Source organism: Protopterus annectens, chromosome 3.part0 (assembly GCF_019279795.1).
Source record: "Protopterus annectens isolate FY-2018-M chromosome 3.part0, PAN1.0, whole genome shotgun sequence".
NCBI classification, from domain to species: domain Eukaryota; kingdom Metazoa; phylum Chordata; order Ceratodontiformes; family Protopteridae; genus Protopterus; species Protopterus annectens.
Window position 1 is genome coordinate 1,183,658,468 of NC_056731.1, and position 14,363 is coordinate 1,183,672,830.

A 14,363-nucleotide genomic window follows, 5' to 3' on the forward strand; every position below is an offset into this window, starting at 1 on the left:
ATCAGGTATAACCTGTTAATGCTGACTTGTGAATATCATAGTATACCTTTTTTCTGTGTGATATGTTCAGCTTCTACTGCTGCCTTCCATAATGTATGAATTTACTAAGATGAAACAAATCCCACAGAACATTTCACAAATAAGGCTAACAGTAGGAGCCTGCTATTTTTTTAATGTTTGTAGGTTTAGACAGACATGACTGCTTTGTCATTTTTTCATAAGCTTCCTATTAGTTCATAAATGCAGCAATATATGAACAGAGTTTTTGTCAGATACTATTTATTTTTCTACATAATTTTGAGTTCATAAAATTATTCCTTGACTTGAGTGTAAACAAAGCTAAGCTTATAAAAGGCTTATTTTTGTCTTCAAATAGAAACTCAGTATTGACTTTAGAAATAAACTTTAAAATGTACTACAAAAGAAGTTAATTCTTTGATATCCCTTGTATCCCGTTCAAGGTTGCAGAGGTAGAATAATTGGACCCTTTCTGAGCATTCAGTGGATGAACGGTCTATTGCAGGACACAGACTGATACAAACCCACACCCTACCTTCCACCACGCACTGACCCGCACTGCATCCACACCTACAGCCAGTTTGCATGATTGCCAGTTCCCCAAGTCATATCTTTTGAATATGGGAAGACACAGGAATGGCCAGTGAAAACTTGCATTGATACAGGGAGAACATGTAGCTTCTACACAGAAGACACCCCATCCATTAAATCAAATTGAAGCATCAAGCACTGAGAGACAGTTGTACTAACCACTGTGCCACCCCCAGCCAAAGGAACACAAACATAAAATGTGTTTATTCATAAAAAAGATAATGTTTACACTTAAAGTATAGAATATTGTTTTCTGATGGTAAAAACAGGCTAATGCAGCGCATTATAGAAACTTGATAGCTAAAATCAATCAAAAAATATTCCTTAAAGATAGTAATATAACATTGTATACAACCAACAGGTAGCAAGTACAGGTACCTCTACATCACAAAGCACAGTGAAAGCTGCAAAGAATACTGAAAAAGGTAAGTATGAATTTTATATTTCCTTCATATATATGGTCTACAGTTGCAGTGTTCCAGACATTTATGTATACGTTTTAATTTTGCCTTGAGCTATTGAAACCTTTTATTTTGGACAGTGATGATATACATGTTCTCACATACTGTATCACACAGTATAGGTCATACTCCAAGTCACACTTCAGGAACCTACAAGCTTATTCATTTCCTTCATGGCAATGTGAGTGGTACAGTAGGACCCACTTTCACCTTTGGTGCAGAAGGCTGTGGACTCTATTTCCGCACCAGGTAAACTGATTACTAACACTGCAGTACAGCATTGGATGCTGCTGCACTCCTGGGTGTGCATACCTTTAAATGAGGCTTTCAACTTGTATGCATATCTGTGAGCTGGAGATATCTTGGGTGGATGAAAAAGATCTCATGGCACCTATCAAAAAAAGTAGGAGTCCTTTTATATATAAAAAAACCCACCTATTTACAAAATATTTACAAATCTACATATATGTAAATATACAAATACATTTGCACATTCATAATTTTCATTACAATCATACTAAATTTTCATCCCTGTTATAACACCACTCCTTTTTCCATAATCCCCATCTGAGTTTGCTTAGTATTGTTGCTAAAATCCATTTATCATTAAACATAATTCACTTGTTGTTTTATTCCATATACCCCATGTGTCTTTTAACAAATATGTCTATTCTTATTATGTCCAAATTTAATCATATTCATGCTTATTTTATCTACTTTTATATCTTTGGGAAAATCTTCTTTACATAGTTTTCCCCATAACTTGCTTACTCTTACATTTCAAAAACACATGCTCAGTATTTTCTTCTTGAAATTGTAGATGTTTTCAATTACTTTTCTTTTCAGTATAGCATATTTCCTTTTAATGGTAATTTATCTATTACAAGTCTCTAACGAACATCTTGACATTCTACATTCTGCATTCTGATTGGACAACTTGCTCCTTTAATTTTTTTCATCTGTTAGATTTTCCCATGGATTTACATGGTAATGTTTTGTTATTATATACTTAAAATATACTTTTCTTCCTTTTTCTATATAATAAATTTTTGTTTTCTACAAAAATACTTTTTCTTGGTAACATTGGATTTCTTCACTTATACACTTTCTCTTTTACTCTTTACTTTACCCCAAAATCGATCATACTTATATTTACACAGTTTTACTACTAATCTCTCATTTTTTTCATTTATCTGTTTTGACATTTTGTACAAATTTAATGAAGCAGCATATATCACTGGGTTAGTTAACCCTAAACCTCTGTCCTCTTTACTTGCATACAAAACTTTTCTTTTTACAGCGTTTCATTTAGAGCCCCATATAAATGAAAAAAATATATATATGCAATAATTCCTTTTAAAATACTGTTGGCAGCATAAGTAGACTTGCTACATATATATTTCCCACTTGTACTGAATTTATCAAATATGCCTTTTTCTGAATGATAATTTGTTTTATTTTATCTATTGTTTTTCCCATTAAACTCTACTTACATTCTTTATTCACAGGCTTTGTAGCAAAGACAGAAATTTCATTCATTGAAAAAATATATACCCTCATATTTACTACATCATCTAAACATTTACTTTTCTCTTAACCTAAAGCCATCCCTATCACCTGTAGACACCCATTTGTGCAAATTACTACTACTTTGATCCAAATGTTGTTGTTTGCAATTATTATAATGTGATCTGCATATATTAACTGAACTGGAATTCTTAACCCTTCAGGTGTTATATTACCCTGCTGCCTTCATTTTATACTTTACTAAAACATTCATAACTAATGCAGGGAATATACAACACACACTGGGTATCCCTGTCTTACACCACTCTTCATGTGCACCTCTTGGCTTAGTCAGCCACTTACAAGTATTTTTATTTTGTTACGCTGACATGCATAATTTCCTAACGGTCTCACTTTAGTCTTTCATTATTACCGATAGGATTTCATGTTCATTTGTATCAAATGACTTAAGGTCTCCTATCAGATTTTCACTTCTTTTCTATTCATAATAAAAATATATATTTGCTTATATAACAATTGTTTTTTTTTCTTGATTTCTTCCAAGTAATTCTTTTGCTATGTCAAAGTACTTTATCATTGTTCTAAATCTTCCAGTACATGATATGTTATTTGATATTCCCTTTTTTACTTTTCTCGCATCATATTGCCACTGTAGAAAACATGTTTTTTATATTTTTCTTTAAATATCCACCATTCAGTCTAAAATGTTCTGAGTAATATGATCATTCCATAACTGTATTACTAATCTCCTTCCTTCCTTTGTTTCATGCTCTGTCTCATTTATCCTCTTTATTACTTGGCCTAGTTTTATATATTCCTTGTTTTCCTTTATCTCTAGCCATATTGCAAAAATTGATCTTCTCTTCCCTATAACTAAACCATCTGATACTATAAAGTAATCTACTTATGTTCTGTATATTCCCCTTTTATAAATCCATGAATTTTTGTCCCAAAGTTTTATAGCTTAGAACATTTTTCTTATTCCTTTTTTGTTTGCCTTTTAAATCACAATTAAAGTTTCCTGTTATTATAATCATCATATTTATCACTACATAGTCTAAAATCTGATGAAATCAGCTTTCTTTTTCTTTACAATTAGTATAAATGTATGTTATAATTCTATATACTTGTTCTTTCCATTATAAATTTATAATGGTTAATCTTCTCAGTTTTGCTAAAGTTACATCTTTACTGTATTTCTGCAGAACACCGCTGTTCCATATCATGATTCATTTCCCATATTCGAGATTCTTTCCTCCCCATAGTTTATCTGTTTTGTAATTTTCTTAATTTGTTAAAAATCTTGTGTCTAAATATAATTAAATCTATAATGCACATATTACACCTATTCTTAATACTATTCACATTTACGGAAAGCATTCTAAAATTTTCATGTTCCCTTTTCCTTAGATACATGATGTTATAAGTTTATAGCTAATTACTAGGCTATATACCTTAATGGGTCATTCCAAGCATAGCCAATTTCCCTCCCAAAGGTGAGAATCAAGCAAATGTACCTTGTCTTTCTCAGTCAAACACCTTAACCATTATACCAACCCCAACCATTAGCTGCATATATTCCTTTTCTTCTATTTCCTTTCCTTTTTAATGTGTCCCTTTAATTTTTCTTTTTCTGTATTTTACCCTTTTAATGAATAGATTTTTTTTTCTTTTACGATCTCCCAATTTATCATCTTCACTTATTTTGCCTTCTATGTTCTCTCTATTTTTTCCTCATCCAATTTTTTTCTGTATTTTCTACTGCTACTAAAAATTCTCTTTGCTCATTTTCTTCTCTTTTTTTCCTTATTCTTATTTTCACAATCCATCCATAAATGTCCAATGTTGTTACATTTATAACACTTTGATTCACATTTTTGTGTCATGTCCCATTTCCCACAAATACATTTTCTTTTCCACAAAAAAAAATGTTTTGGGTTGTCCCCAGTATTTTACGACAACCCAATACCCCTCCACACTTATCATGGTTGTTATATGTATAATTTTTCCTCGTTCTATTTTAAACACAATATTACAGTCTCATCCACCAGTCCAAAAGCCCCTTTTATCTTGGCTCACTTTTGCTTTATCATATTTACTAATAATCTAAATTCAGCAACCCAACTTGCCTCAATCATACAGTATGCAGACGACACCTATCTTATCTGCTCTGCCCCTTCCCCACTAGGACTACAGGATAAGATGCAAAAATCATTCCATGAAATTGAAATTTACCTATCAAAACACCAGCTCATTCTAAACCCAAATAAGGTTAAGTTAATGTTTTTTTTTCCAACAAACCTACCAAGCATGGCTGCCCCACCCCTATGTATTCAATCAGCCAATGGTACCTAAATTGAGCCTACAAATCAGGCCAAGCTCCTAAGTATTACAGTAGATAACTGGCTAAAATTTGATATTCATATCTCCCAAATTATCAAAGTCCATGCTAAACTCAGTGCTCTATATAGGGCCAAACCTTACCTAACACCCCAAGCCAGATTATCCACTGCTAGAACTTCTGTCTACCCTTCTCTACTGCTCACACACTTTCACCAACCTGGGCAAAGCCGACCTTCATAATCTTGAATCCTGCTATAACAAAATAGCAAATATTGCCATCAATCACCCCCATAAAACTCATCATTGTACTGCTCTTCAACAACTCAAATGTCTAGAACTCCCCAACCTGCTAACACTCAACCAACTTACACTCGCCCACAAAATCATTCACAACCCCAATAACTGTTCAGCACTTTCAACCCTGTTACAACTACAGGTAAACACCAGGTCCCTTAGGTCTTCAGATAGGCCACTGCTCAAAATTACACAGTCTGACAACTACCATGGTGACTCCCTCTACTCTAACAAAATAGCTAAGTCCTGGAATGCTCTCCCTCTAAGCATACAAAATGCTCCCTGCTATTCTTCCTTCAAATTAAAACTAAAGGAATACCTTATAGATAAATGGCAATGCCCGTGCTGTTCAGGATAATGTCAGCTCTCCTAGTACCTTCTCTCCCCATGTCTGTCATCTTTATACTGCTCAAATTATTTTCTAGTGTCATTATTGCAGTAATTATTTTCCTCACTGACAGTTGTACACCTCAGTATTGCAATTATTCTCTGTAAAAATGCCACGTACTATTGTGTATCTTATGTGCCTTTTGCAATGCTCCCTGATAGCTTCAGTTTTATACTCAATCAACCAAGAATCAGTGGACTACTGTTCTAAGAATCATGTTCAAGAATATATGGACTACTGTTCTAAGAATCATGTTCAAGAATATATGGACTACTGTTCTAATTTGTTGCCCATTTGAAATCTGTATATGCTGCAACTTTCACACATTTGGGTTTCCCAGACATTATTAGACTTTCTCTGTATCATATGTATTTTTTTGTACTATATTATTTCAGTTTTATTTTTATTTTTGTTATATTATTGCTCTTAATTTTATTTTTGTTTATGTATCTTGGTACTGGAGCTGTTCTCCCTGGGCCTCTGCAGAAAACAGGCTACTTGCCCAGTCAGACACTACCCGGTAAACAAATGTAAATAAATAAATTATCCAAACTTTTACAATGCCCAGTGCTACTTTACATAAAGTTTTAAAATGTCCTTTAAAAGTCTCTTTCCACCTCTGTTTGAAATTGTACATGAATTTTCTTTTTCTTTTTTGTTTGCCTGTTAAATTCTTTTATCACATAAAGAATCCATGGGTTACATTTTTTTTTCATATTCTCCAAGAAAATTTTCCATTGAAAAAATGTCTCAAAGGTCATGTCACAAAATGTCTATTTATTAATAAGAATAAATGTTCTTAACTTGTGCTTTTATACTCAAAGGAGCTATTAAATTGACCCATACTTCACACTTGTCCATTTATGCCTTTACCTTGAATCCTTACCGTATACTTTTTAAATTTTCTTTTGCCTTTTTCTTTTCTCTACTACCCTTTTGCCTTCTTTTACTTTCTTGCATATGTTTTCTTTTCTATCTCACTATTCCTAAGGATTGTTTCTGCATTCTCCTTTTGCATTTTCGCCATAATATCCCCCCAAGAAATGTCTCATTCATTTTCTGGCTCACCAGCTTTGCATCACCATTTGTTTAAATAAATCACCCTGGAACCCTCGCAAATGGAGTGGGGTTGTATCATACATCCATTAAAATGATTTCTTTGAAATATCTCCGAATCCTGCATGCATTCTCCAGTCTTGATATTGACTTTTTCCTCCCTTTCTCTCATTAAATGTAATTAACTCAAAGACCCTTTGTGCTTTATCAGTATTATGCCATCTCACTATGCAGTAGTCTCCTGGATACATGGCATTTTACTTTGTATTGAAGTAGAACTGTTTTACAAACCACTGCAGCTTTGCCAAGTTGCATCGATTCTAGAACAAGATCCAGCACTAGGCAGCCAAGGCAGTTGCCTATGGCCCACTGGTTTGGGGAGGTTGCCCACTGGCTATGGGACTGCCACACATTTAAATTTCTTCTTTAAGAATATACTCCACATAGGTTACATCTCTTCTTGAAGGACACATACAGTGTATGTCCTTAGTGGTGTTTGTGCATGTTTTTTAGTAGAATGCATGCTCATTTAAACTGGAACATAATGGAGTGTGCTGTGTTTTGAAGTAAGCAGCATTTATTTTCTGGATTAACATTTTGAAATCAGCAGCATTGATTTTCTGGAGTAACATTTTGAAAGAAGCAGCATGGATTTTCCAGATGAACATTAGGCTGTAGGAGAAGCAAAGTGTGTATCTGAAATGGCCTAGTTAGGGGTGACAGGTTAATTAATTTAACCATGCTCAAGCTCATACCCTGTACCTTATTTACATGATCCAAAAGCTTGAATCCTCTGCACCAGCTACCAAACTATTAGTTTTAGTGCATTTTCAAGGAATTGAGCTTTAGTACATTTTCAGGGAATTGTGAGCTGCAAGGGAAGAATAATTTACTTCTGCTCATGCTAAGACTGTTTTCAATGTGCGACTATTTTGTTTAGCAAATGGTCATTACTGTTTGTGCTAGATAATTTGAAAGTAGTGTTAGTACAACAGGTAGCATAGCTGCTTTTGATGTAGAATTCTATGGTTTCTACTCCATACCATGTAGATGGATTGCTGATACTGTGTTGTACTTTCAGGGAGGGTGGGGTGCTGCAGTCCAGAGTGTGTCCTCCTTTGGATGAGATGCCTCATGATTTATGAACCTGTAGTCAGTTTGCCATCCATGTCCTATTGCAATATTAGCAGCTTACAATTTTTTTTAATGCAACATGGGCAATTTATTCTTCAGGGGCAGAAGGCACTGAATTTCTAGATGAAACACTGAAATATAAAGTTGGTCTTCATTAGTTACAGATCTGTTTAATGTGGAATTATTCAGATGAGTTTTACATCTGCAGAGATTGTGCATATTGACTATTGGTGGATTGTAATGCCAGAAGTTTGAGGGACCCTTTATGGTTGAAATGTTCTGAAGTGGGCAGTTTTGTCCTTATTAGTTCAAAGGTATTGTTTCATTGCTTACTGAAAAAATGTGCAAAACTACAAATTTAAATTACACTATAACAAGTGGTGCTGTGTTATGCAAATAATATAATTCATTACACTCAAGAAGATGAATCAGAAAACATATGCATGTGTGCATGGTCCTAAATATGTGCAAGGGGCCTATGGTTTGAAAACCAATTGGAACTTTCAACCCATTAAGTACATGACACCTTAAAATGTCTGACTTCTGATTTTCTCACACTTTTTTGATAATGCATCAGTAAAAATTTTCAGTATCTCTGAGAAAAGGCAGTAGAACCAGTTTATTTTTTTTTTTTTAAGTTTTATTCTTTTTTAAGTTTTATTCCCAGTTTTCATTTCATTACCATTTTCATTTTCAGTTAATCACTATATTTTGTACAGAATGTTTAGAATGCTACTTTGATTAATTTCCCCTTTGAAAGACAACTAGTTCAGGAATGTTCAGTTTTAGGTCTTCATTTTTTGTTAGTATATAGTTGTAATATTATGTTTTTTTTTTGTTTGTGTCCCCCCTTTCCTTCTATTTTGTGTAATGCCACATATATATTATGACTTCATTCTATATAATTTTTAATTGCACATGACTACAATAGCTCATATCTGGAGACAAAAAAATTTCCTAAACTCTCAAAAAAACATTAGTCTCAGCTCTAGCCCTGCTCCTGGACACAGACACACTGGAATTTCCAGGACTTCTGAATTCTAGACTTCTGCATACCTTTCTGAATCCAATCCAGAAAGCCTCATTCCTTGCTCATTTTGCTTTTGCCATCTCTCTTGCATCTCTGGTTGCGGGTTTTTTTTTTATGCTTTTGGGTTTGGTACAGTGGTTATGGTCTCTGGCATGCACATTATATATGTGCATGCACACACATGTCACATGTCTTCATTTTTTTTGGTGATTTTAATCAAATTTTCTCAATCAATTTCTAATGTGAAAAAAATGTGAAAAAATTTAGGTAGTTGGTTAGGCTGTAGACCAAGAGTTATTTTTAAGCTTAATAGCGTACCCCAAACAAAATATTGGTGACGCCAGAAAAAGAAAAAGTTAAACAAATCACCTTTGGCCATCAAGGTAAGCTGGGCATTTTGCCTCAGTCAAAGGTGGGTGACTCTGTTGTCCCATTTAGTTGTTCCTCAGACCACTCATCTTTTACCCCAAATCTCCCTGGTGTAGCACCTACATTCACAGTGGACTGGGGGTTAGCCACATCCTCTGTGGCTGTTTGGGTTCTCTCAGTGGGCAAGGGAGAGACAGTCTTGTCAGTCCTGGGAAAGGGAGCAGGAAGGCTTCCCTGTTTTGTCAGAATGTTGTGCTCATCCCTGGGGAAGCTGCTGCACTACTTAACACTGTTGGTCCTGTTTTCTTGTCAGCAAGAAATAGGAAATAAAACCTGTATTTACTCCTCAAATTTCTTTAAACAGGAGCAGTTTACTCAGTCTGACTCGGTTTATTTCAGGCTATTTATCCTTCTTGAAAAGTAGTTTCTGGTAAAGGAGAGGGTTACCTCCCCTGAAGAGAAGCAAGACTCTGAATCTGAAAAGGAGGATGAACGTACAGATACAGGGTTTTCCCCATTTTTCTGATTCAGACTCTTAGGAGATCTCAGTTTCTGACTGTCCCGGGTAAGGGGGGGGGGGGGTGTCTCTTTCTCAGAAACTGTTTCTTGAATGTCGGTGATTTTCTTGGGAAAACAACAAGGCTTCTCATTCCCTCAGAAAATACTATAAGCTGTTACAGAAGGGATTTCCAGAACCTGCACTCATTCCTCCAGTTCTCTCAGCTTTGGAGGATGTGTTACAGCCTGCAGTTTTCCTGAAAGTCAACTGCACCTAAAAAGGCAATCTTTTTAAGTTCGTATTCATGCTTCCGAAACCTAATCTAGCAGTTATAACTTTTATCTTTCTGCTGCTGAACACTTAATTCTAATCCTAATGTTTATGATAAGGATCGAAAGGTTTTTGGTAAGTATGGGAAAAAGTGTATGCTTCTGCAACTTTTATTTTCAGAACTGTGAATTGTAAGGTTTGTGTGTTAGTTTGTGCCGACTAATTTCAGAACTATGAGGAATATTTTGTGTGCAGTTTCTGCTTGAGGAAAAATCTGCTTTAAAGGTAATTTCTTCTATTATTCAATTCCCTGCTCATTGTTTACAGTGTGTGTATGACTCTGATACTTCAAGAACTATAGCCACTGGTACTGTTTTAAGAAGGTTTGCATGACTGCATTCTCAGAAACTCTCAGATGATACCAATGTGATTTTAAATTCTCCTTTGGAAAGAGATCGTTATTGGCCTGTCTGCTGCAGAGATTATCAAAAAGGGTGATGAAAGGAGAAAGCTGATTCAGGGAAATCTGTAAGATGTTTCAGTCCTTTTTCAAATTTTCCAAGGGATTTTCTAACTCGCCATCCAGTTTTGTTAAGAAACAAAGTAAACTGTTTCAACAAAATTGAGGTAAACAGATGTTTTGAAAGAAAAGGAGGGTTTAAATAAATTCTGCAAGCTCCCAAAAGCAAGGATAATCCAATAAGTCAGAATGACTAAGAGACTTTGTTCCCCTTCAACCCTGGCAGCCTCCTTTTGCTTCTAGAAAAGCTGAATCTCCACTTTTCTCTTTGGCAACAGATAGTTTTAGACAAATGGGTTCTGAAGATCATTCATTGAGGTTACAGATGGCAATTGGGGGAATTCCTCCTTTCCATGGGGTAATTCCTTATCCTCCAGACCAAACTATTTCATTTCCACCCATACCTCTCATCTGTCAGATTTTCACAAAATGGCCAGATGTTTGCCTCATACTTTTGATCTATTCCTCATAAAATGTGTTTTTTTTTTCTGGCGAATCACGGAGCATAGAAGTCTCTAAATAATACTGCACATTTCAGTTTCAAACTTTATATCCTTTAGAAAATGCATGTTAACACAAAACCTGTTACTCTAGCAACCTTTCTAAGTTTATAAGAGCAAAATTTAAAATCTGTCCCTATGTTTGGACCTTTATACCCACATTACTTTAGGCATTGTCCAGATTTCTTAATTTAAGAAGTTGAGAGGTATATTTCCACCTGTCATTCATCAGGTGCTGTCCCAGTGAGTGATATAACCAGTTCCCTCTTCCCAGGTGGGAAAAATGTTTTTAAAGGATGTTTTAGTGAGAAGGAAAGAACAAACCGGTTCCCCTTCCCAGGTGGGAAAAAAATGTTATTAAAGGAAGTTTTAGTGAGAAAGAAAGAATGCTTGGAGACCAGTTCTGCATCTTTCTTTCCTAAACCTATTTGTATTAGTGCCCCAATTCAGTGTCACTTTAGAACCTGTTACATTGTCTTCCTTATTCAAGTTTCTTGGTAACACAAGACTTAAAAGATTCTTATCGTAGCATTCTTATTCATCCAGACTTCAGACATTTTTTAAGTTTTGTGTATCTGGATCACATTATCAGTTCTCTTCCCTTACCCCTTGGACTATAAACTGCACAACGACTGTTCACAAAGTGCCTAGCTGCAGTTATAACTCATTGTATGCTACAGGGTATCTACTTTTTTTCCCATTTTTCCATAACTTGCTCGTCTTTTTTAAAGTGTCAGGAATTTCTCTCTTGGGTGAGAGAGTTGTTATACACGCAAAGATTCCAAGTGAACATTCAAAAATCTTTCTTCACTCATTATAGGATTGTGTTTCTGGGATATTAGCTAAACACTACTATTCAAAGAGCTTTTCTTCAACAGGAAAAAATAGATGTACTTTATCTATTTCTAGGGTTTTCCACTCAGACTTTGGTCACTGCTAGAGAATGCTAAAGGAGTGTGGGGCTCATGTCTTCTATGATTCTCATAATACCCCTGGCAAGACTCCACATGAGAAAGATACAGTGGTATCTGAAGTATTTTGGTCCCAGTACCAAGACCCCTTGTCTTTTCAGATCCCAGTACTGGGGTTTGTCAGAAGCAAAATCAATTGATGGACACAACAGATAGCCCTAAATTCAGGTCTCTCTTTCTGCCTCCCTGTTCTAAAGCAGTCAGTCACCACAGACTCATTAGACTTTGCTTAGGCAGCAGTTTTAGGAGGGATAAAAGTGCAAAGTGTGTGGGACACCAAGGACAGATGCAAGCACAGAAATATAAAAGAGTTGCTTGCATTGATCAAGGCACTCAACTCTCTGAACCATCTTCGGTCCCTGGGCATTCTTCAGGTTGTTACAGACAATACCACAGTCTTGTGGTACATTAACAAGCAAGGGAGAAAACAGATCGTACCCCCTGTGCAGACTAGCTTCCCAGCAAAACTGCACTCTGCAGGCATCCTACATTCCATCAGAACAAAATTGTCAGAGAAACTGAGCAGGGCAAGGTCAGACCCTCAAGAATAGAAAATAGATTAGGGGGTCTTCAAAGAGTTGATCCATCGGTGTGGTGTTCATCAAGTAGACCTCTTTGCTTCCTCTCTGAATAATCAGCTTGCAAGATTCTGCTTCAGGACTCCATGCAAGAAGGGATGGAAGATGGGTGGCATTTCTTTTCCACTTTTTCCAACCAATATCCAGGATAATTCTGAAGATTCAGAAAGAATCTACAAAGTTAACTGTGATAACTTTCTTCTGGCCCAGGCAACCAGGGGTTCTCCCTTCTTTTTGAAAATGGTGCAAAGCAGTTACCACAAGCTTCCTCATAGACTTGAATCTTCTCACCCAAAAACAGGAGTTTTTGATACACCCCAAGACCAATCAACTTCATTTGGTTTCCTGAATAAGAGGGTCTTAATTCCTTTAGGCACCTGCTTACTGAGAATGTGTTGCAGGTACTAATGGAGTCAAGAAGGCCTGCTACTAGAAAATTACACTTTAACATATGGAAAAAAGTTTTCTAGTTGGTGCCAACAACATAACAAGCACCCATTCAGGACTAGTTGTTCTCTGGTTTTACAATATTTGAGAGTAACTATCCTGTGGCCTTTCTTACTCCTCTGTTAAGGCTCAGTTACTAGCCATTTCAGCATGTCTGCCCACAGGTCTTCCTCTTTTAATGCATTCTGATGTCAAGGTGCTTTTGAAAGGGATTTTGCATAAGAGACCCCCAAGAAAACTAGTGGACCCCTCCTTGATATCTTAATTTTGTTGGAAAAGTTAACATTTGCTCCATTTGAAATAGCTAACTTTGCTGACTTGAATTCTTATAATGGAAAACAGTTTTACTGATTGCTCTGACCTCTGCAAGAAGGGCATCTAAGTTGCAAGCTCTTGTGGTGAGTCAACCCAATCTCATTTTCCACAGTGATGGGATATTTTTGAGAACTAATCCTTCTTTTATGCATAAAGTCATATCCAAGTTTACTTTAAGCCAAACTACCTATCTCCCCATTTTCTTTCCTGAACCCAAAAAGGATATACTCCTCTAGGATGTCCTCAGACAACTCTGCTACTATCTTGACAGAACTAAATCTTTCAGATCGTCAGTTCAGTTAATGTCTTGTGATTCTAAGAAGGGGTAAGCTGTGTTAATGCAGACCATTTCCAAATGGTTGTCTAAAGCGGTTTCCTTGTTATGCTCACCACAGCAAAAGTATTCCAGGTAAAGTCAAGGCCCAGTCTACCAGAGCCTGTTCTTCATATATGGCTTTTTGGAAAGTTGGATTCTGGAAGTATTCTAGAACTTGCAACTTGGTCCTCTGTACACACATTTAGAGAGAGATTGATTGCTTCCCTGGGTCTGGTTCAGGCTTTGCAAGGAATATTCTCCAGAGGCTCCCAGACTCTTCTCCTTCCACCTCCCAAATGTTGAAAGCTAGGGTAATCTACTGCTATAGCCAAGGCTACTGCAGCAGTTATCAATATGATCATATTTCTCACTTACCTCAGTTTAAGTTGCTTAACAGTTTGGGCATGTGGAAGCTGCCCTGAAGCTTTGGAAGCTGGCTGGCCATTATATCCTTGGCACAGCGCTATTGCTAAAGCTACTGCAGAATTGATCATTTGAACCTCTACTATTACAGTATGCCAAATCACACAGCTGTACTTTCCTGATAAATATATTCCCATAGTTTACCCTGAATTAAACTGATCATTTTTACTTATGTGCTTTAGTAAGCAAGGAAAAAATTTCATTAATTTGATATGAGGTGTGCCTTGATGTATTCAGCAAAACATCTATATGCTAAATATCCAAACGGCTTTTTGTTTCCTTTGGTGAGAGTTTAGAGGGCTGTCTTGTCCAA

General features: G+C 36.0%; 1 protein-coding gene across 1 annotated transcript in view; it reads left to right on the plus strand.

Moving 5' to 3' along the window:
- The window catches only part of LOC122797014 (synaptonemal complex protein 2-like), a 1,143,152-nt gene that overhangs the window by 286,720 nt on the left and 842,069 nt on the right, over window positions 1–14,363 (plus strand). Inside the window, exon 6 of the mRNA XM_044065784.1 lies at window positions 971–1,034. Within this exon, the coding sequence (XP_043921719.1) occupies window positions 971–1,034 (64 nt within the window). The remainder of the gene's footprint in view (window positions 1–970; window positions 1,035–14,363) is intronic.